Below are 25,167 nucleotides of genomic sequence, written 5' to 3'. Positions count from 1 at the left end.
AGTTCACCCTATTTTTGCCGCTTAGGTCGGCGGGATTGTAAATTTGAATCAATAATTACCGTTTTGTTCTGAGAACAACTTGTAAATGTTTTAATTAGCTCTGCAGAGCATTTTGTAATGAAAATATCCATTTCCTTTTTATTAGTTTTCCACCTTAACCTGTTAATTACACTTAGAGCACGTTTTTGACGAAAGGACTCGGGTAGCGGGTCAAATTTCCGGTCCACCGATCCCTGTAACTGTTCTGGGGTAACCAGGGCGTTACAGTAAATGGGCATCCTAAGCGGCATAAAACACCGTAACCCTAAATCCTTAAAAGAAATCACGGCCGTGGCAGTCGAGCAGGCTACATATGTACACACAGCCCCTAGAGCTCTCCAACTCATGGTTGGTCCAACTTATCTTTGCCCTTACTTGCACCACATAGCACCCGTAAGCCACCTCCCAGCAAGAAAACCCAAATAAGCATAAATAGTGAACCAACAAAATATAAATCATATACAACATGCTTAACATTTATATGCTAATCCTGCTTAAAATCCTATTTCATTAACATTATACCATTATTAAAACATAAACTAGTAGATCTAAAACTCAAAACATTCAAAACTGAACTACACTGCAACCTTGATCTTTAAAAGAATTCCTAGATCCTTAAAATGCTGGTTATAGGGTTTCGACAATAATAAAGATAACGTTCATCGTGTGGACTCTTTGAAGATTTGAAGAGGTGATGGTGATGGAGATTTTGGCCTTAGAGTTTGTGTTTAGATGGTGGTCCACGACAACAATAGTGAGAGAGTGTAACGCCCTGGTTACTCCAAGATTGTTATGGTGAGCTTTAAACCGTGTTTAACTCGGTAAACTAGTCATTTGGTTATAAAAGTGCATCTACGTGTTATTAATAGGAGTTATCCACAACATTTCAGTTCAATGACGTGCCAAACAGAAGTGACAAGTCGCAATGCATGGTCAGTAAATGACACATTAATATTCAATAAATGTATTACCCAAGGAGGGAAAGGTCGAAGATTAATCTTCAGAGTTGTGATATTACTAGTCATCATAATTATTTATCTGGTTTGGAAGTGATTTGACTGACCAGGAAGATTCTTTGTCCCACCGGTGAAGATTTTTGACATACCAGAGATGTGTCATGGTAGAGCAAAGGTGTGCTAGAAGAGTGCTTTGCCTATACCGAGCAGAGGTGTGGTTTGCCTATGCCGATGAGAGGTGCTTGCCTATGTCGACTGGTGAGTTGTCTTCGCCGATTAGTCATTTCGGGGATGGATTTGGTTGGTCGACGGATCAGATTCTCAGAATTTACCGTCTAGTGACTCTCTAGTTTTGAGACTTTGGGATTGTTACTTGGGCCATTCTTGGCGCATTTTCCGAGAGCTAAGGAGGTAGGACCTGACAACAACAACTCCAGCCACGCGGTATCCACATGGCTAATATAATTATGCCATATCTCAGCTCGCTAATAGCCCGTAAAAAATTAGGGCGTACAACATAATAATGTGATCTCACTCACAAAGCACATAAAATTACATATATACCCTTACAGGGGGAATATTACATAAATACTCTTTTCAACAAATATGACCCTTTAATCATTTTTAATGCAGTAAAACATGCTTACGTAGTCGCATCATAGTATAACTCATTATATTCACATATAATATGACATTTAAATTACACTAACACATTAACATCCAATTATGCCCCCTAAACCAGTAAGTGTTATTAGCAAAATTAGGACATTACATCCGTAGAACAAAGTAGGGAGATAATATATTTGGTCGTGGAACATAAACTAATTGTGTTGCCTAATAAATGGTCTTTTATATTTGTTTGAACTGCTTCCATTAATAATGACATGACACTTTAAACATATAGACTATTTTTTTAAGTTTGTTTGACAAATACACATATACGATAACCATCCATAATGTTGTTATTTTTAATGTGGTTAATTGTGGTCCAGTGATTTTTAAAACCAATACAAAGCATTCAAGTATAATTCTCAAGTTTTTGCCTTTCTCATAACACCTGGCATGATTTCCCTAGACAATGAATTGTACCTTGTGCAAAAAATAATGCATCTTTACGGTATGTCTCAACATTCAATGTGAAGTTGACCTTTGGCGTGTCACAGTAAGACAAAAATGTCATGTATACGTGGGGGCCTTCCTCAAATATAGACAGTGTACAACAACTGGCCATTTTGAACGAGTAAAAAAAGGTTATCCATCACACAAACCACTACCAACTACTTTGGCAGCCATATCTTCCTTCATCCCTTCCACCCCATAATTTTTCCTTCCACCCATACCCATGGATTCAGACTCCTCATTTGACTCGTGCAATATTGAGGTATTTCCTGTCACGGGCGACCATCATGTAGACCGACCGGATTGGGAGGAGTTTACCAAAAACAACATAAACACCCTCCCCCCCGAACCTATAGACTATATAAACGATCTGAAGATCAAATTAGAGAGGAAGGATGAAGAAATTTTCTTTAGAAATTTGGATTGTCGCATGCTAGAGAAAGATAACGAGTCCATGAACGCCAGGATAATGCAGCTCGAAACAGAGCTTCAATAGAAGACAAAGAAAATAGAGGAAGTGATGGATGTCGCGTTCATGGCAGCCTATGAAAGGGTGTTGAAAGCACTAGAAGAACTTAAGGCAAAAGCAGTGAGTAGATACGATGAGTACCTGAAGGAGAAAATTAACAATATAGTTGGTGATGTTGCCCCACTTGGACGTAGAAGAACATGAAGAACTGAAGTGTTGTAGTGCGATGGCGTGGTGATTGTTAATTCACCTTACAGATGAGTGGTCCAATTTGTTTGTCTTTTTTTTTTGTTTATTAAGGGTTTAAACATGTTTGTAACGAATAACATGGATTAATGAAGACATTATTTAAATACAAAATATTTGTATGGTTCTAATATTTCTCTAGTAGTAGCAATTAACTTTTACAAATTTTTTGATATATGTCAACAACTATTAATTGGAAGAAGTAAGTAATCATATTTGTCTACTATTCTATATTGAGCAAGTCAATTGGTTTGTCAAATCATAGATCCAATCAATTTTTATGTCTCCAATCCTACCATACCTTTTGCATAAATTGTACTAATCAATTCCTATGTCTCCAATCCAATCATACATTTTACATAATTGTAATATTGAACGTACTATACATCAATTGTGAATACAAGAAATGGCTTGTTTCACTCAATCTCCACCTCCCCTCACCTTCCTTATGATGATATAGGCTAGGCAAGATAATGAACAACTTATTTCATACCCTGTAAGACTTCACTAATTTGGACAATTGAGTCCCAATAATATACCAAGCAATTTAGGCTCACATGATAGTAGTAATGTGGCCCCACTAAACAAAATATACAAGGAACATCATATATATATATAAAGAAGGAAATTATGCTAAAGGGGCTTCCCTTTAATCCCCATCGGTGGTGGTGGGGCTGTCAGTGTTCTTGAAAACTTGAACAATTTTCGAGGGGATTTGTTTATAACCGTGTATATTGTAGCTATTAGGAGCATCTGCTAATTTTCAAAAATTTGTGAATGGAGTATATTACCGAAAACTATGTTGAAACATGGTGCTCGCGTGACTAAATTTTTTTAAGCGCGTGAAAAACTACATGTTTGAACCTATTTTTCGGTACTGTAAACTACTCACAATTTCTTGAAAATTAGCAGGAATCTATAAATAGCTACAGTAAACACGATCATAAAATAGTCCCCTCGAAAACTGTAAACGGGATGCGAAACACTGAGCGCCCCACCATTAGAAGTTAAAGTAAAGCCCCTATAAAAATATTGTCCTATATATATATGCATGCTACACAAGGACAAAATCAATTAATTATGCCTCAATTTTGTTATTAACGAATTATTATAGTATCTTTTCTGCAAAAATTCTTAAATTAATGTGTCAACAAATGATTCCTATAACGATCCATCCATAAATGACTCTTCAAAACATAGTAAGAGCATTCCACATAGTAGAACTTAGTAAACAAGATTGACGTCCATAACATTACATTTGGTAAAAAACGAGACATACAAAGCATTACACATAATTCATGAATTTTTTTACAAACTAATTCTAAACCCTTACCATAAAAATGATCGCATGGCTATGGGATGTAACAATCTGTAGAGGGATTGAGAATTTGTTTCGAAATAGTAGGTCATTGGTGACTATGCCATTGCTCGTTTGTGCCATTATCTCCTGTTAATTAACTCTTTTGACTTTGACTGATGTCGTCCACGTTCGGAGTACAGTACATTGGGTAGTTGGAAGATGTTGGATCTTCTCTCTCCATGGACTGATTGTCCACTTCTGGAACAACTTTGCAAGTCGCCCTATTATGGCCTAATTGGTTGCAGTTGCGACACCTATTCTTCCTTGGGGTGGCATTGTCCACGCCCTTATATTTTGATTTTGTTTTGTTTGGTTCCCTCCCCTTCGTTCTCACAATTGCCGAATCCCCAATTACTCTCTGTTGTTGTTGCGATCGGTGGTCCCCATGTACAACGTGACTCGATTCAAACTCATCATTAGGCTGACCACACATTGTTTTAAATTTTTCCTCCAAACGGGACATTTCGCTTAATGCTTCTTCATATGTATCATCACGTTGTGTAGCATAGTACCCCATTGCATTTAACCGTGATGTCAACGATCCCCAACGGGTACATAATAACACATCACGGGGGACCCTATCATGGGGAGCGCTACTCAATTCACCTCTCAATTTGGCGTCCTTCCTCCATCGTTCCTTTAACAGAGGTTTCGGGATACAGGGTAGGTTCAAATGCTTCATTACCGCAAACATATGTCGACACGGGATTCCGTCTGACTGGAATAGCATGCAACTACATTCAAAGTGATCATGATCAATTACGTAGCGAACTACACTTCTTACCAGTCCTCTACGGAAATGACTTAGGGAAAATACCCTGCACCCAAATTCCACACTTATCGAATCAATTGAGTATGCAAGAGCGTTGTCGATTTGTTGTGCGACCTTATCGTACATGTTTCTCGTCAAAACTGAAGCAACTTGCTGGTAATACTGTTGTAGTATGTTGGAAGGGAACTGGGGCGATGTGTTGTTACTAATGAAGTCATCTTCGCGTTCCGTGTGGCGTATGCTTTGTATGGCTTTATCAACTTGGCTAACAAGGTCTTTAAGTTTAAGTTTGCTTGTCAAGAAGTGTGACAGGTAAGAATTCATCGACTCCGACCTTTGGGTGGTTCTGAGGCCCGCAAAGAAATTACCCCGTAGGAAGCATTCTGCCCAACTCCTTCTATTGTTGTATGTTATGGCTGCCCATTGGCTATCTTGTAGCTGAAATTCTGTAACGAAGCCACTCCAACTCTTGTCAAACTCTTCCTCTGTACAATATGGATATAGAAGCTCATTAAACCTTGTCTTGAAAATCGGGTGAGGGACATTAATGGTAACATTTTTCTGAAGGTGCCACGCACACAAACGATGGACAACATTAGGCATGACTTTCTCCATTGCTTTAGCCATAGCTTTATCTCCGTCAGTGACAATAACCTGAGGCAATTTGTTGTTCATACATTGAAGGAATTCTTCCAACAACCAAATGTGTGTGTCCTCCTTCTCATCGTACAGCAATGCCACTGCGAAGACAACAGTTCTGAAGTGGTGATTCACGCCGACAAAAAGAAGAAGGGGTATATTGTAAGCATTCTTCTTGTACGTTGTGTCAAATGCGATGATCTCCCCAAAACGTCCATAGTCATCTCTCGAAATTCCATCGGCCCAGAACAAGTCAGCGAGCCTATACTCCCCGTCTATCGTGTGTGTTTCAAAAAAATTGGGGTCACGTAACCCAAGACATTCCAAGTATCCCAGGGCACCCTCAGCATCTATTTCCTCCTCCTCTTCTAACTCTCTTTGTCGTCCAATCCAATTGTATAAGTCCTTTTTCAAGAACGGAACATACTCATGTCCTCCTCTTTCTGGAGCAAGGTGATTCAATATGTGGCAAGTTCGTATGCCCGACCGTCTCATTGACATTACTTGGGCACCCATACAATCTGGGACAGCACGGTTAGATCTCAAGAACTGCATATCTGTCTTCAAAGCAAGGTCATGATTATGTGTTGGGTTAAAGTCTTTCACTACCCAACTGTTTTCGGACTTGTCAAAATTCACGCGCAATAGTGCTAGGCACCCTGTGCGAGTAACAGCTCGAGGATTTTTCTTACGGTTCTTTAGGTTTGTCCACTTTTCTCGCCTAAACCCTTGATTAGAGCAAACCCATTTTCTTTGCCACTCTTTATTTTCATTGTCCCGACGGACATCTTCTTTTCTAACACTAAACCCCATCCACTGAGAGTATTTGTAGTAAAAATCTTCCCAGTGGCCAACCGTGGGTAGGTGTTTGTTTATAATGTCTTCCTTTGTTAATTGTTGTGGAAGCTTGTTCGTAATATTTAGTTCTGCGAGTGCTTCCGACATGTCGTTCGTCATGTTGTTTGAGTACTTATTTTTTTGTTTCCTGAACACGAAAGAAATAGTTGTTAGAGATGAAAAGAAAAATCAAATAAAAAATAAGGCTTGATGGAAAAAACCTAACTCAATCTTATATTCACTGGAAATGCAATTGAATTTCTATGTTTATCACCCTAGACACTTCAGTTTCTTTAGTAAACGTACCCATGTAATTAAAAGTAGGCACATATTTATGTTAAATCATTAATTATTGTATAGTAAAAGAAACATTAGAAAACACACTTATGTAGCGATAAATAAAGTATAAATTACATACAATTAGTGAGGGTATCGATTATTATAGCCCCAACTTACCAATGGGAAGGGCCGGAAAATATATCTAAGAATATTCAAGTACCCACCTTGAAATGGGCTTTTTGTGCCTCCACAAAAATTTCAGTTTTGTATTGGTGGGATCACAAGGAAACAAAAAATTAAACTATACAATTTATAATAACATTGCCTCCCTGTGTATGTCATTTCAATTTACAACCCAGAAAAAGATGAATTTTTTTCAGCACTTAATTTTTTTAGGCCAATGGGTTTGGAATTTAGTTTTGGATTAGGTATCCAATGGTTAATAAGCTACTTAAGGTAAGTTTTGTACTTTTACCGTGTATGTCTCTACCTATACTTTGAGTTTCATTTTGGTAAGTGTAGGGCGTAAGCCCTAAACAACTCGTCACTGTTCTCAAGCATTAACAAATTAAAAGGTAACTGCCCACACATCCACCATTTTCCAACTTAACCCGTTTCGAGCATATGACCACCCTTACTGTAATTGATTTTGATTTGGCAAGCATTTCAGTCATATACCTTTTATCAATATATATGCATCTTCTATCGAAGCCAGTTGTAATGGGTTTATCATGTTTTTGTAGGCATCCAATATAAAATACAAATTCACTGTAGGGACGCAAACAACCAAAATCAACATAAACATGATTAATAAAGGATAAACATCACATCATTACATAATGTCTAGCTACACGATAGATGGTTGAGGGAGATATATCTCCTGCTACACACTATGATGACTTCGAAAATACCAATAGTAGGTACATCCATTACCCTTAACTTATAGTTTAAGGTAACTTTAGTACCTACTGGTTCTTAATGTTTAAAGTAATCAACAGTACCACTAATTGTCTCTTATACACATGGGATCATCTAGTTTATACAAGAACTGAAATGAAGACCCATGTGACGAGAATGTTAAAGTTAAATCAGTCAAGAAATATGATCTCCTTGGTAGGTCTTGCCTCCGTAGCTTCAACACACAACTCACCACTAATTGTCTCTTGTTGTTTCACCATAGTCCCTACATGATCCATAATCTGGCGCTGGTCAAAAAGAAAAGACTTAATATCCATTGAATTCATCCTTAAAGTCGCCGCTTTCTTACCAACAAGTTCCTTGAAAGCCATAAGCTTCTGAATATGCACATCTTTCTTCATACAATTTTTGCACTTACCGCGAAACCCAGGCTTAGTTTTTGGAATTTTTTTTCCATTATCACTACGGGAGGCTGTTGCGGAACTAGTTACTGACGAAGGAGTGAGGATGGTCATCTTCTCCTTGTTGTTAGTTGGTGGTGATGGAGTTAGGGGAAAGTCCGCCGGGAATGGTATAGAAAATTGTTTTGTTGGAGATTCCAACTCTTTTTTCACTTCATATTCTTTAGGAAAGAGATTGACGCATAACTTGGATGATTCCATGGTAAGAGTAAAAGTGTGTTTGAAAAGGTGAAGCTTTCTCTAAGGGCTTTAGAGAGTCGGGAACCTATGACGGAGCTTCACATACATATCTATACATATATATGTGTAGAAAGAGAAAGACAAGTAGGAAGATAAATTTCCCGCCAAAATAAAAGATGGAATCACAGAATATAATGTCAATTATTGTGAAATAAATGAACGAATAAGCATATCAATGAAACAAAAATCACATTATCACAATCTCTCCCAACAAACTAAGATCAGTTTACTTAAGTTAACAATGCCTGCCCAACTTAATCAATTTTGGATATGTGCAGCTCTAGTACGTGGTAGAACCCTAGTAGTGTACACTTGGGTTTGTCTCACCTGTAGATGAAGCATATGCTCGTAGACACATAGGATCTATGAAACTTTCTCACCAACTCCAAACTTTCTCACCAATACCACACAAACTCCAAGTCAAAAAGCATATTCAAAGGGGATATGATAGAATAAGGTACCAAAAGCTTTGTGTTTCAAGTAAAATTGTAAAAAAATTACATGACTACTGATAAACAATTGGTACGAATAATATGTACTAGTTTTCCAGATTTTCATGAAATGGATTTCATTACCTTGTTCCGTAACTTGTGAAACTCTTATTGTGGAATGAACCTTGATTAAATTACAAGCCCTTCCTCGTAACTTATAATTGAAGCCTGGGGAGTGAAGCTTCTTCTGCTGATTTCCCCGTTGGTTACGACGAAACCACGTTTGAGTAAGACTCATCATCTATATGTATATATATATGTATGTATGTATGTATACACAGAGAATGTGGCTTTTGCCTCATTTATTGTTAGGAGAAGGGGTTTGTTGTGGGAAGATTTGATAGCATTAATTATGCTATTTTTTGTGTCCAACACGTCCTTCTTTAATGAGGATTCTCCATTAATAACATTACATAGTTTTACACTGTTTAATTTGCAGAAGGTTCGTTTCATCAATTGAGTCAATAGTATTACTGTTTCCTATGGAGGAACGCCCATTTTATGTAACTCAAACTAGTGTGCGTATTATATTCATCTTTCTACCATTACGAAGTTATTTAAGTGTATTATATGCATGGTTGATTTTGGATTTAATTTTCCATATATTTTCAACAAGCCAATGAAGAATAAGGGACATAGCAACCATAATCTGTAGGATAATATAAATTCATACGACGACAAATGTCATATAATAAAACATACACGTCCATGGCACACGATACATAGTCATACACATATATATACATATGTATACGTACAGAAAGAGAGAGAGAGAGAGAGAGAGAGAGAGAGACGATACATATAATATAACACAACAAAAGTGGCATGTACTCTCTAAAGAAGATATTAAACAGATGTAGTGGCCACCCACAAAAGAACATAGCCATGATCCATGTTTGGTTGTAAGCACACAACCTCTGAGTCATTACACGCTAACTGATATTCATAAGTTATTAGAAACACTTCTTCTACAAGTAGACAGTGTACTACTGAGTTGGTGGCTTTGGACCTTGAGCAAACAAGGTGTACATGGTGATATAGCCGTTGCGGAGTTCCTCGACGGCACATGCCACAGCTTCAAGGTCCCTCCTAACTGATGATTCCAACGCCAAGAACTTGGCCTTCATATCTTCCAACGTCCCCTTCATGGACTGCACGTCGGAGTTGAGTGTGGTGTTACAAAGGAGCGCGGCACATAACTGGTTCTGTATATCACTCCGGTCAGTGGCAATCCTAAGGTTTTCTTGTGCAATGTGGTTCACGTACTGCATTTGCTCTACGTTTAGCTCGTCAAAGTTTGAACAAGGAAAAACTACAGGATTTTTGGAACTTGTAGGCTTCATTGTAGCTCCTAAATATGTTGACTTTCAGTTTGTTTTGTGATGAAATCCTAAACATGAATGAAGGGTAGCCTTAATGTAATCATGCCTCATTTATGGAAATTCACATATTTTTTGTGTTGTAATTTGTAACTTATCTCAGAAGCGAACGTAAACGTTGTCTTACGGAAGGTTAAAAGTTTAAAAAACATTTGGTACTCGGGGTGTGTCGGACCTATGGTTTGTGAAATTGAAATAGTTTATAGAAAAGTAGGTGAAGATATACCGGGTTCTCGGACCCAAAAAACATAAAAATTAAAAACTAAAAAACTAACCTACTCGCGTGGGAAATGGGGGAACAATGGAATAGGAACGTATTTTTTGTGGTTTTACCAAGTAAGTATTATTCGGGCTAAAGTAACATGTACTCTTACGAGAAGTAAAACTTTAAATAGCAATTGGTACTTGGGAAGGCCATGAATGATAGTCTGTTTAATTGATATATTTGTTAGTAAACTAGTTGTATTCCTCTCTCGTTCCACCCCACCATAAAATACATTCATTTCACTTAATCACAAAAACTTTCCATAGTGAAATCGTCCTCTGTTTGGAATTCTAATTCCACATATGTGGGAATACAAGGAGAACAAAAACATCCCCACTGAACATAAATTGATTCCCAAAAAATATTTACAAAACTAACGAATAATTTAGTGAGAGGGGGTAGAATATGTTTGGTATAAAAAACGAACTCCCACATGTTAGTTCTACAGCGCCTACTACCAGACACAACTGAGGAAAGGTGGAACTCATTCATGGCTTTTTCTTTCTCTTACGAGGGTTAGACCAGGGTTGGCCTCTTCCCTTTTTCGCTGAATGCATGGAAATGGAAGGTGAATGACTTGGGGGAGACAAACACCTTTCTTTAAGCTTGGACTACGTTCACTTAAACATGTGTTGTAATAATCAGCCGCATCTCGTGCGGCCTTCCAACACAGCCTGTTTGACTCAGATGTAAGAATATTTACTGCTAACCGGAATCTTTCACTATGGTCAACCTTCTGCAAAATATAAGAATCAAGTCAACTACTACCCAACAAACCATTACATTACATTGATTAATATTTAAATGTTGGCTTTGTATTGTCACAAATCCTTAATGCACTTACGTAGGTGGTGCGAGGAGATTGTCCAAATACAATGCACTCCATATAGTGCATGACGAAAATACCACAATCATGGCCGTTATCCTGCTGGGGTAGTGGTGGAGCGGGGACTATACCAAAAACTTTGAACACCAGTCGACCTACGTATACATCATCCATCGACGACAGTAGCAAGTCATCTAGCTTATTCAACTGTAACAAGAAGTACAAATGATGTATTGTTAGGAAGGTTTTAATAAGATTCATATTAAGATGAAAACACACACCCACCATTCCGCTAAGCAAATGGATCCTGTGCATTTTCGAATGTCCGGTCTTCATAGAGTCCCAATATGATGTGAACTTCTTCTTCATGTCCAAAACACAAAGTATCCAATGACTGTTTTCCACGTCCTTCAAAGCGACTAAGATCTATAGCAGGCCGAATATCACATAATTATCAAGTTTATTATCCAATTGTAAACAAGGTAATAATAAGTCTTAAAAGTAAAAACCTTATCCACGTTCTGTAGTAACTTTGTCACATCCACTTCTCCACCGAGGAAGTCAAAGCTCCCAGTCTCCCAAAACTTCCCACCCTGACCACGTTGTTATGTCGAAAGTTCACATTTAAGCAATATCAGGAGTTGCCACCAAGGAGCGCTTCAATAAACAATTAAGCAAAAGGAGTATCTATTAGACCTTACCATATGGGGGGAAAAGGATGGCAAAATGAGAGTCTTCATATCTTCAAGTCGGGGGACATCACATGCATATCTTCCTCGTAATACAGACCCAAAAGCATCAATAATCTGCCAAGTGGTAAAAAGAGAGAGTTCAACCATCAATCCCAACATCATTGAATTAATACATAGTATAAATCACTCATTATCTTTACATAAGCAGAAGGTCTTACCTTCACGTCCACATGACCTTCTGGCCTGAGGCTTCTGAAGTACCAACGCTCCACCTTTACCACTTGAGTATCCACCAAAACATCCCTGCAAAGTAAAGTGTGGGATAGTTAGCAAACTCTACCAAAATGGACACTCTTCACAAAAGTAAAAAGTCTACAAAATAAAACTCTGCTACTACATGTGATAGTTTTGCGTACCTCAATGACAAAATGTTATAAAAAAGGAACAGTCCAAGCTGGAAACTAGCCACAGATACCAATTGTTTGAATTTAAATGCCCCAACCTGGTAGCCGTCGCTTCCCATATACGTGGCGACCATATTCTCAAATAACTTGTCCTCTTTGCATAGTTGTGCGTCTCTCTTACGAATGGCAGGATCAATGTTGAAGTCATCATCGTCCTCTATTTCGTGAATTACGCAATTACCGGTACCACCATCGGTATTATGTTCAGAAATAATGTTATACAAGACTATTTCCTTCCCTTTTCCCCTGTTCACCCCTTCCCTCTCCTTCTCAACAGGTCTACGTTGAGCAGTTGTTTTAAATAATATTTTTTTCACTGACACTGCTTTGGTCTCCTTGTCGGAACCTGTCGACTTAGTCTGCGAAGCAGCCAGTTCAGTAGCTGCTTCCACCACATCGTTCTGTTCACTAGGGGGTGCAGCCATAGGTTGACAATCATTCAAATCATGCTCCATTTCCACACCGTTGTTGTCGTTGTATGAAACGGGAGCTTTTGCAAAAGAATTTTCAACTTCATCCATAAAACCAGCATCACACTCGATCAACATTGGGTCACTCCGACTCCAAACCTTGGTCCAACTTATCCCATCGTTCAACTGAACGTTCCCCTCTATAGGGTCGTCCATGAACTTCCTTCCATCCCCTCCGTGAGCCTCCTTCTCTTTCCGGGAGTCGGGAATGGCAGGACCACCCGCAGTTGAACTTATTGAACGACTGAAGCTTTTACGTAATCTTTCAAATTCAATAGACATTTTCCTTTGAATCACCTCTTCTAATTTAACAATTTGATTCGTTTGATCGATCATTTTCTTCTGCAGTGATGCAACCATAGTACATAGGGATGAGATCGTGGCGGGCAACTTCAACTCAACCAACCCATCCTGCAATTCTAACAATGGTATCTGCAAAACCAAATAAATAGCAAAATAACGCATCAATTATTACAAATGAGAAAGTGACTCACTATAAAAATTACTAATCCTAGAAAAATCCATCATCCACTTACTGTGTTTGACTGAAACCCCCCTTGCTGCTCTACCCAATCAAGGACGGCCTTAAAATCATCTTCGGACCAAACATTTAAAGGGTATAGGCTTCTATCGACATAGCCTTCCTTCCAGGCAACGTGATGACAATAAAACACCTACAAAGTGTACAAAGACAAAACATATTTAATACACTAGTGTATGGTATAACAATTACATCAACTAATTATTAACAAAACGTACCTGCAAGAAGTAGATGCATCCTCCCACAAACTGGGTTGGTTTGGCACGAAACTGTCGAAGGCTTTTCCACAGAAACTTGTACGACATTGAGGCCCAATTAACCCGAGAGACAGTTGCAATGTCTTTTATGGCAAGTATAGGACCGTCAAAATCTCGCGAAATTTTTAGTCCTTTTTTCGGCATCAGAAAGGAGGACACAAGGAACAAAAGGAAGTCTCGAATGAAAGACATGTTGGTTGATTGATTTTGTTTTAGTTTGAACTCTAGAACTGACATAGATAATCTTTCCCCCTTATCATTCGGCTCATCGCCACTAACACTGTCCACTAAATCTTGAACTCCGTCCTTAACCCCCATGGTAGCGGTAAAAATTTTACTATCCAACTTAAATTGTTTACCATGGACTTCCAAACTCCCATCTTCAACGTTGAAGCAGGACACCAACCATGTTATGAGATTTCTTCTAACGGTACAATCTTTCATCCCCAGTAGTGTGCCAAACCCCATTTGTTTGACCACCTCTTTCTGCGCCCCATTCATATGGGAAAAATTTGAGAAGAGCCGATGAGGGGAGCATCTGTAATCCAATTTCTTTACATCAACCATTTCAAAAACCTGTCCACCAGCTGATGATAACATAACACAAGAAACATAAGTAAAACAGTGAAACTAAACTAAAATCTAATATTTACTTTTCAATATGGAAAACAATTCACCAATCAAAGAATTCTACAATCAATTCAGAACATGAAATGCACAAACTAACCCTACAATCAAACCACTAGACGCTTTTAAATTCCAAAAATTTAGACCAAACTTGGTGCCCCAAATTTTCAAATAATACATCAATATAAATTGGAACCACAACTTCAAAGCAGACCAATAATTTGAGATAAAAATGAAACAATGTGCATAACCATCAATCATGTGCAGAAGAGTGTGCATTTGATAATAAACCAAATGGCGGAGAACAGACTAATACTTCAATCAACTTTGCAAATATGATCAACGAACCTTTTCAAATTTCAAGCTTTAATCCAAACATAATTCTTTCTAAATTTTCATTTTCAAATCAACCCGCCCGCCCCTCTCTCTTTCATTTTCTAAACATAATCCAAACATAATATTAGGATCCTAATATTCACAGTAATGGTGAAAGGTCTCACTATTAGTGGGAGATATGAAACGAAAGAACATCAAAAGAGAGGGAAGTCTGGCAGATCAAGATCCAAGTCTGCATCAAGAAAATCAAATTCGAATACTATTAAATGCTATCACTGTCACAAAGGACATATTCGAAGGTTGTGTCTAGAAAGGATTAAACATATTGCAGATGCCTCTGTGGCTAGTGATGGATATGAGTCCTCAGATGCATTACTGGTATCATCTTCTGCCTCGGATGATGAATGGATCCTGGATTCAGGATGTTCATTCCATATGACTCCAAATCGATCTTGGTTTGACTCTTTTAGACAAGAAGATGGTGGAAAGGTACTGCTTGGTGACAATAAATCATGTAAAATGACAGGGAGAGGTAATGTGAAAATTAGATTTCATGATGGCCTTGAAAGAATGCTGAAAGATGTTAGGCTGGTACCTGAGTTAGAGAGAAATCTCATATTAGTAGGAATGCTTGATGATCAGGGTTTTCAGATTAAAGTTGAAAATGGCATAATGAAGTTTTAAATGGATCTATGATTGCTATGAAGGGGAGCATAAAGAATGGAATTTACTTACTGGAAGGCAAGACTGTTGAAAAGTCTGATGCAAATATTTCAAAACAGAAGGTGAACAAAAGTGCTATATGGCATATGAGGCTCGGGCATGTGAGTGAGAAGGGATTGGCTGAGCTACACAAGCAAGGTCTATTGGGAAAGGACAAGCTTCAAGACTTAGATTTCTGTGAGAATTGTGTATATGGGAAGGCTTGCAGAGTTAAGTTCAGTGTAGGGCAGCAAAGAACAAAGGGGACACTTGATTCTATACACTCCGTTCTTTGGGGGCCAGGAAAAGTTCCTTCACAGTCGGGAGCCATGTATTTCTTAATCTTTGTTGATGATTTTTCTACAAACCTTTCGGTTTATATTCTGAAGAATAATAATAATGTATTTGAGACATTCAATCAATGGAAAATGCTCATTCAAAACCAAACTGGTAGAAAAATATAATGGTTAAGAACTGACAATGGCCTAAAGTATTGTGCAGTTTTGTGTTTACTGACAATGGCCTAGAATATAAAGGTTAACAAGTCATGTGAGGTTAAAGGAATAGGCTCCATCACAATGAAGTTTCATGATGGTGCAGTAAGAACAATGCAGAACATTAGATATTTTCCAGAGTTGAAAAGAAATTTGCTATCGATTGGAATGTTTGATAAACATGGATTTACAATTAACATTGATGATGGTGTACCAGGTCACAAGAAGTGCTTGATCAGCACGGAAGTAACATTTAAAGAATCTGAGATGGGCATGAAGAAAGTTGCTGCCTCTGAATCAGGTAAAATTGTTTCAAAACCAGATGGAAAATTGCAGATTGAGGTGGATAACGATCAAGAATCTTTACAATCTATAGCAGTCAATGATCAAACATCAACCTCAGAGTTCAGAGATAATCTGAGTTCATATCAGCTTGCTAGGGACACAGAACAAAGAGAGACAAGGCCTCCTGACAGATTCGGCTATGCTGACTTCATTGCCTATGTACTTTCAGTAGCTGATGACATAGATAGCTCAGAACCTTCAAGCTATCATGAAGCCATTAACAGCAATGAAATGAAAACCTGGTTACAAGCTATACAAGAAGAAATGATGTCTCTTGAAAGGAACAAAACTTGGGTGCTAGTGAATAAACCAAAAAATAAAAGATTGATTGGCTATAAATGGATATTTAAGAAGAAAGAGGGTGTTCCTGGTATCGAAAGTGTAAGATTCAAGGCAAGACTTGTTGCCAAAGGCTTCACACAACAGGAAGGGACAAACTTCAATGAAATTTTCTCACCTGTTGTTAAGCAAACCTCAATAAGAGTAATAATGGCTAAAGCAGCTCAATTACATTTGGAGGTAGATCAAATGGATGTACGTACAACATTCTTACATGGGAATTTGGATGAGGAGATTTACATGCAGCTACCTGAAGGTTATGAAGACAAGAACAACAACAAGGTATGTTTACTCAAGAAAGCTCTGTACACTTTGAGGCAGGCTCCTAGACAATGGAACAGAAGATTCGATGAATTTATGCACAAGATTGGATATGTCAAGAGCAAGTATGACCCGTCTGTATACATGAATGGACTATTATATCTCCTACTCTATGTAGATGATATTCTCATTGTACGCAAACAAAGATCAGAGCTGAATAAATTGAAGTTGAAACTCAAAGAGGAATTTGAGATGAAGAACCTAGGTGAAGCTAAAATAATTCTAGGCATTGATATTAGAAGACAAAGACCACACACCATTTTTCTGTCTCAAAAGGGATACTTACAGAAACTCCTCAACAAATTTGGAATGAAGGATTCTAAACCAGTAGGGACACCTCTTCGCCAACATTTCAACGTTACACTGAAACAATCACCCAGTACAGATGATGAATAAGAACGTATGAGCAGAATTCCATATGCAAGTGGGGTTGGAAGCTTAATGTATGCCATGGTTGGCACTAGACTAGATTTGGCACATGCCATGAGTGTTGTTAGTCGGTTTATTGCCAATCCAGGAGAAGAACATTGGACAACACTCAAATGGATAATGAGGTATGTCAAAGGCAGCTTAAATATGGGACTTGTATTCTGTAAAGATGATAAGCATTCAGTACAAGTAAATGGATATGTGGACTCAGACTATGTTGCAAACTTACACACAAGAATGTCTTTGACAGACTTTGTATTCACAATTTTGGGAGGATGTGTAAGCTGGAAATCAAATCTTCAAAAGGTAGTTGCTGTTTAACTACAGAGGCTAAGTATATGCCAGATACAGAAGCTATTTCGTTAAAAGGTCACACCAACGACCTCGAATTCCAATCACAGGATATCACCTTACATTGCGATAATCAAAGTGCTCTTCATCTCATGAAGAATCCCATGCTTTATGAGAGATCAAAACACATAGATATAAAGTTGCACTTTATTAGAGACATTGTTGGAAACAAAGATGTTACTGTTAAGAAGATTAGCACTCACAAGAACCCAGCTGACATTTTTACCAAAAGTGTTAGTCAGGAAAAGTTTAGGCTCTGTCTAAACTTATTGAAAATTGAAGATTGTTGATATCTCTCTTCAGGGGAGATAAAATTCATTGGACTTAGGGAGTAGTTTTACAATATGGCTTCAGATTCTTACATTTTGCTAAGTGACTAAAAGAGGTGGAATTGTTGGGGTTTTAGACACTTAACAAACTCATTATCTAGTACTAACATAAATAACGGTCAACTCAGCAATACTTAAGCTCTATAAATAGATGAAGTTTTGGAAGAGGACAAGGCATGAGATGATTTGAAGAGTTTTAGTTTACTGTTTTGTAAAAGGAGAGTTTAGAAGTCATAATATTTTTTTTCTCTGTTTTCTTTTCTGTTTTGATCTTCTGGAGCAAGACTCCTCTGAAGACTCTGTATTCAGTTGGAAGTGTTGATGTACTAGTTCAGAATCAATAAAGAAGCTAACCCTATTGGATTGTTCTCTCCCGTGGACTAGGTATCCTTGTGATACTGAACCACATAAATCAGTGTCTCTTATCTTCTCATTGTTTGTATAATTCTTCATACATATATCTTGTGTTTATCTTCATTTTTTGTTCTTTGTTACACATTATTGAATATATAACCTGTTATATATAAAGGATGATTATATATTACTAATTGTTTCTTGTTTAGACTGTTTTACAACATAGATAACAACAATAACTCCACTCGAATTTGTCAACATAAGATTAATAACTAGCCTAAAATCACACAACTTGCAACTATTTAATTCCAAGTTTTAGTCCAACCTCAGTTCACCAAATTTCAATGAAAACCCAAACCATAAAAATCAAACACAACTCCAAACAAGACCCAAAATTCTAAACCATAAGAATTAATGATCTCAACAACCACCACTCTTGCGATTAAAATGATGTACTTGACATTATATCCAACAAGGCGAAAATGCCAAATACTTCAATGAACTAATTTAATATAACCAGTTTTATTTTAATATCCAAGTTAAATCCTATTATAGTTAATCAAAATTATCAGTTCGAAAACAAACTGCCCCTCAACCTCTAAGGTTTGTTTTCAGAAAAATCTTACTCTCAACTTCATATAATAGGGAAAATTTCTTCCTTTTCAGTTATCCCAATGCCATTTCGCCCATACATTTGGAGCACCCTAAGTGCAAAAACTACTTATTCACAACAAATGGAAAAATCTATAATCAACAAATGGGTAATTCCCAAACAAAATTCCACAAAGCTAAAGGAGGGAAAAACTTACCAACAATGGAAGAACTTCACAATGCCGAACACTACAAAAATGGCGACCCACCGAAGTTCATACCTCTGCTTTAACCAAAACGGCAACGATTCGGAGCCTACTCCAGATATTCACAGGCAGAAACTTCTCTTCGGAGTCTCGGGCGAGGGAATGAAGGCAGAAACTTCTCTTCGGAGTCTCGGGCGAGGGAATGAAGCTTACCAAGGCTCGGGCGAGGGAATGAAGGCAGAAACTTCTCTTCGGAGTCTCGGGCGAGGGAATGAAGCTTACCAAGGCTCAGGCGAGGGAATGAAGCTTACCAAGGGAATGAAACTTCTCTTATTTTAGAATATAATAACAGAACCAAATAAAAGATGGAGAGGAACGGTTGTCGGTTATAGGGAAGAAGTTATGGGGTTTTTTGGTATTTCACACCACTGAAGGTTCAACTCAAATCCAACCATTCAATCCAATAAACCACCCCATCCAACGACCAAAAATAAGCACAGGACTTAGTCTTGGAAAACGAAGTGAGGGACTCCAGAAGCTCCCTATATATATATGCACGAATAATTTTTTGAGTCATCTTTTTTTTTTGTCTTTTTTCTTATTTTGTTGTTTTGTAATATGGTTTTCAATTTTTTTCTGAATCTTTAATCCTAAAATTATCAACTAAGCTCCTCTGTCCTCCTTTTTCTTTGTCTTTTTTTTATTTTGTTGTTTTCTAATATGTTTTCCAATTTTTTTTCTGATTCTTTAATCCTAAAATTATCAAGCACGTGTATTACATATAAATACTACAGTATGTGCCTGTTAGTTATATTGTTTTACTAACAACAAATATATTAAAATAGAGAACTTACTATATTTATATATGTTGACGCCGTTTTTCGTCAACAATGAAAAGAGAGCACGTAAACAATAACTGATAATGGCCAATTGAAATATAACAACACAAACACACGATTTTTACGTGGTTCAGTAGTTAAATCTGCCTAGTCCACGGGTCTCTGTTATTAATACTCAAGATTATCTCTGAAAATCCTTCAAGGATGAATTCTTCAGAGTTTTCTCTCAAGGTTCAGAATTTCGGTCCATTACAATGGTGCATGACCTCTCTATTTATAGAGAAGGCTGCGGAATACTATCCCACATATTTTGGGTAGTTACTCTTTTTGTGTAAATAAAATAAATGGCATTTAATGCCTATAATCAGATATAAAAGGAAACGTCCCCTGAAGACCAGGGGACGTATAACTGACCAAATAATATCCCACGATTCTAGGGGATTTACAGCAATAAATGGGGATTACATCTCGTATGGACAACACTTATAGATATTCAAGGTTTTTATCACATATCTCCAAGGCTTTAGCTTCCCAGATTTCTCGTCAGCTTTCGAGCTAATGACATCTCCCGAGGTCACTTGGCTTCGAGGTCGTACGCGCGTCAGGCTCGGAACCCTTGATCCGATATCATCCCCGATGATGAATCGATCTCGGAGGCTACCTTTCGAGATCATGAATATTTCGAGGTCGCCACGTTCGAGGTCGTATCGAGCCTTGAAGGCTCGATATTCAATCCTGGAGCATACTTTAAACCTTATGAGTCCACTTGCTGCGAATCCAACTTTCGAGGTCATATTTAACATAGCTCGAAATCTGGGTACAACAATATATAATGTAATAGAAAATTAATATTTACTTGGAGACGTACCATATCTATTTATTTAGTTTATATATAGTTAAATATTTTCATTGACATTATATAAGTAATGGAAATAATTATTTACCTATTATGATTTTTATACTTATACTTTTATTTTGAAAAATAAATTTACACTATAATTTTTTTTTTGACATATTTACACTATTTATATATTTCTGACAAATTTATTTACTTATTTTATATTGCAGCCGGTAGAGCCTAATCTTTCATGTATTAGGTTTGTTCAACTTATCTTATTAAAAATATAAAACATATTAGTATTAATATAAATAAAATACAAAATAGTAAAATGACAGTTTTTCGTAATTACTACATGGCGTGAATGAATTTTGTTTACTATAAAGTTTTTGTTTTTATATATATATGACAAAAACTCTTAAAAATATATTTATCTATGTTATGCAACTTAAACGACAAAAACAATTGATCTGTCATAAATACATTAAAAATAGTATTATATATATGGTAAATTAGTGCGTGAAAAAAAATAGCAAAAGAAAAATCATAATACAAAAAGATAAAAGAAGAATTAGAACTGACGGATCCGTATTCAACAAACAATATAAAACTATATGTTAAACTCAATTTCAATTAATAAATATTACGCATAATGATGCGGTAATTTAAGTTAGTCAATTACATTTATTTTAGCCAATTACACTTATTATATTTTGAGTGCACATATCACTACTCTAACTCTCTAAGATCATATTAGTTATAAACAAATAATTTACAACCTTTTAACACTATTTACAAATTTTTCAAACAAAAAATCATATAATTCCTCAATATTCCAATATTATTTTTTTTATATAATTTTAAGCATGAATATTTATACATTTAATAATAGGCTCAAATTTTTTAAATAAACAATTAATTAAGACTACTTTTTTCAACAAAAAAAATATTGTTCCACTGACTCATTTCACTAATGCTCCAACTTGTCATTTATGTAATATATATACATATTTTGTTTGAAATATAATTTAACTCTCTTGAAAAAAAAACAAAAAAAAAATATTTGAGAAGTTGTAAATAGTTGAATTAAATATTCTAAAAAATATTAGTTAACAACCAAGTTATCTTCTCACAATATATATTAATTTATTAAATAAAAAAAAATTGTTATCGAAATAGAGGAGTGTTAAAAAACATAATAATAATAATAAAAAATCTTAAACATTCAATTCAATTTCCAAAAGCTAAGAGAAATAAATTATTAATTATGAACTATTTGTTTATATTATTGTTTACTTTCTTAACATACAAAAATTTAAAACAAAAATATATTTATTCACTCATTCTTTTAGCAAAATGCTAGAATAAAAAAATAACATTTTTAACGAGTATATATATATATATTTATATATATTTATACTGCTAATATACTAAGCATGGACATATCCCTTAAAGGATATTCGAATGAGCTTTTGTGTTATTGCCAATGATATCCTACTTCTTTAGTCTTTTCATATTATTATTATTATTATTATTGATGCATACTTTTAATGAAAATTGGTCTAATTTATTTTATTTGCAATTTTATTTATTTGAGTTTTAATTTAGGAGGTGTGTTTATTTGATATTATATATTATTGATTTTAGTATATTAATATATATAAAAGGGGTATATGCTATTTTAAGTTTATTCAAGTTAAAATCAAGTATTAAATAATAATAATATAATACTTTATTTATTTTATGTTATTTATTTTTATTTTGTAATTATTGATTTAAGTTTATATGTTTTTAAAAATACAGTTTAAGAATTATTAATTTATTAAAAGAATTAAAATAATTTTAAAACTATAAAAAGTTATTATTTAAATGAGAGAAAAATGATATTTGAAAAATAACTTTGACCAAAAATAGATCTAAAGTTGTTTTTTTTTTTTTTTGACAAAGGCTAAAGGTACCTTTTTAGTATGAATAATGAAGAAAGGTTTAAATATTTATGAAAACAGAGAGGCATATGGAGTATTTCGTTTAAATCCAAGGGACTGAAATGATAAATTCCATTAATTAATCCACATGCAAAATCTTATTTTACTGGTATAAATTTATAACTTTATATTACTAAAATTTATAACTTTTAACTTCAAAAGTAATTTATATTTTCATATTTATTCTTATTTGTATAATCGCTAGGAAAAAAAAACTGCTATATTATGTTGTTGAATACACACTCGAAAATTATTGTTTCATAAAATGATTAGTTGTAATGTATCAACTCTCTTAGCATTGCCACAATTGCCTTAAAATTCTCCAAATTTTGCTTGGTTATTTGTAGCATATAAATTACAAATATGATTATACTCTATTTTAAATAATTCCAAATTATAAAATAAACTAAAATAGTAATTAAGTATTGTTATATGTTTTTTTAGAAAGGAAAATATATATTAGGTATATGTGTGTCTATATATATAAGAGCAACTTCAATGGTGGCTACCCCATTAGTTGCTTAACATGTCCAAATCATCCAAAAATATAATTTTTTATTTTCTATCTCATCTACATCACTTTTGGCAACTTTTTTAATAAAAATGCTCCAATGCTAAGTGTTTACCGAGATTTTTGAAAACTTATAATAATAAAAGATAAGAGAGATTAAGAGAAAGGGTTAGAGGTTATAAGCAAGATTTTTACGTGGTTGGGGCGTTAACGAGCCTTAGTCCACGAGACAGTTGTATTAGAACTTCGAGAGTCTACAACAATGGGTTTTCTCTTCGTTTTAGTAGAGTAATAGTATGCATGCCAAAAAAAAGAAGGTCTCTTCTCCAGTGCTTTGTTACATGTATTTATAGGTTCACAAGAGCACTGGGCGTGGGCCGGGCTGACCCGGGCTCAATCAAGGTATAAATATTGCTGGCTTCTCTATCAGAAGCCCAATACAGAATAAATAAAACATCAAAGAAAAATGCTAACTTGAGCCCATTGGGCCAGCCCAAACCGTAACTATCATCCGACAAATTGGAGCTTTTGGTTTAGACATTTCAAATTACGAGACGGATTCAGGGGACAAGATCGGTCAGAGCAATGGCGGCACAGGTCTGAACCAGCGGCGTACAATCCCAAGGTGGCATTTTCCATAGGTGAAACGTGGGGACAACTCCCACGCTTCGCAGGGCGGAGTCAAGGTCATGGATGCTTTATCTTGCCAACCTTGAGGACTCGACCCGGGTCTGTTTACCTCTGTCCCTCTCCGTTTACCATAAGTCTGGATCATCCACCAGGAGTCGGATCATTTATTGGGCTTCAGGACCATTCATACCGATCCCGACTGTTATCCTCAGCCAGCTGAACCATCTCCCGGATGACCGTCCTGGACAATTCTTCCCGGACCCCTTCTGGGCCTTGCCCAGAATTGGGCTATCGATATCCGTCTTGCTCCTTGCCAAATGGACCTGGACTGGGCCCAACCTCAATTGGGCAGTTACTGGGCCTGGAACGTGGTCCCGGGCCCACGGTGGGAAACAGGGATATCATTTACCCCCCAAGCCTTCATCTGGGCCTGCCCGGTAGAGGCTTGCCTTGGTCCCAGATACTTCCGGCTATCTTCCCGGTTCCTTCTTAGAATGGTTGGTCCAGGGCGAGGGGGCTTCGCGTGTTAGGCGAATGCAGAGCCCGGACCGTTTACCAAGGTCCGGGTTCGTTTACTGAAGTCCCGGTCCTGATGAGGGGTACACATGTCGCCCAGCAACTGCTGCATCGATGGCACTAGACCCTGAAAGGTCATCAACCACCTCAAGGGTCGCTAGGCCTAGGCTATTGCGTCAGCTCAGACTTCGAAGCGTCCCATCCGCGTGGGGGCTTTTCATTAATGCTTCTGCGTTGAGTTGGACCGTAGGATGGGGCAGCTTTGAAGAGCATCCTACTCTGGAACGTTGGATTGAAATGGAGCGAATCCAGCACTTGAGTGGATTCATTAATGCCTCTGCACGATCCTGAACCGTCCGATGGGGAATCGATCCTATCCGCTGGATCAGAGATCAGGATTCGGGTCCTTATAAATACCCCTCAGGCATTCATTTGAGACCTTTACACTCTCGAGTCATTCTAAGAACTTGGAGGATTTGTTTATGTCCGAGCTTGTCGACGAACTCTTCCATCGTTTGCTCACTCTGCGCCGTCGCCTTTTCCCAACAATTCCGACATCTGCACCTTTGCCTGAGCACTCATATTCAGCCTGTCTTGTTGACGAATTACTGAACCGCCTTCGTCAGTTCAAGACTGAGATTCTACCGTCCTTATCACTGGACAACCACCATTTTTCACGACCAGCAATTCACAGTAAGTTCTTT

The 25,167-nt window shown here is 36.7% G+C and overlaps 2 protein-coding genes across 2 annotated transcripts; both read right to left on the bottom strand.

Annotated features, from left to right (window-relative positions):
- Nucleotides 1-4,791: 4,791 nt before the first annotated feature.
- On the bottom strand, nt 4,792-6,557 carry LOC133795377 (protein FAR1-RELATED SEQUENCE 5-like). The gene is made up of 2 exons (XM_062232828.1): nt 5,007-6,557; nt 4,792-4,923 (listed from the first exon to the last, which is right to left on the bottom strand). Exons 1-2 carry the CDS (start codon nt 6,555-6,557, stop codon nt 4,792-4,794), a joined length of 1,683 nt encoding a protein of 560 aa, XP_062088812.1.
- A 4,126-nt stretch (nt 6,558-10,683) lies between these two features.
- LOC133793779 (uncharacterized) lies at nt 10,684-11,716 on the bottom strand. The gene is made up of 3 exons (XM_062231060.1): nt 11,582-11,716; nt 11,315-11,503; nt 10,684-11,206 (listed from the first exon to the last, which is right to left on the bottom strand). Exons 1-3 carry the CDS (start codon nt 11,663-11,665, stop codon nt 10,955-10,957), a joined length of 525 nt encoding a protein of 174 aa, XP_062087044.1. The 5' UTR covers nt 11,666-11,716; the 3' UTR covers nt 10,684-10,954.
- Between the last annotated feature and the right edge of the window lie 13,451 nt (nt 11,717-25,167).

This window comes from Humulus lupulus, chromosome 8, assembly GCF_963169125.1.
Source record: "Humulus lupulus chromosome 8, drHumLupu1.1, whole genome shotgun sequence".
NCBI lineage: Eukaryota > Viridiplantae > Streptophyta > Magnoliopsida > Rosales > Cannabaceae > Humulus > Humulus lupulus.
The sequence above is the reverse complement of the archived record's forward strand: the minus strand, read 5'-3'. Positions and strand labels throughout refer to the sequence as shown.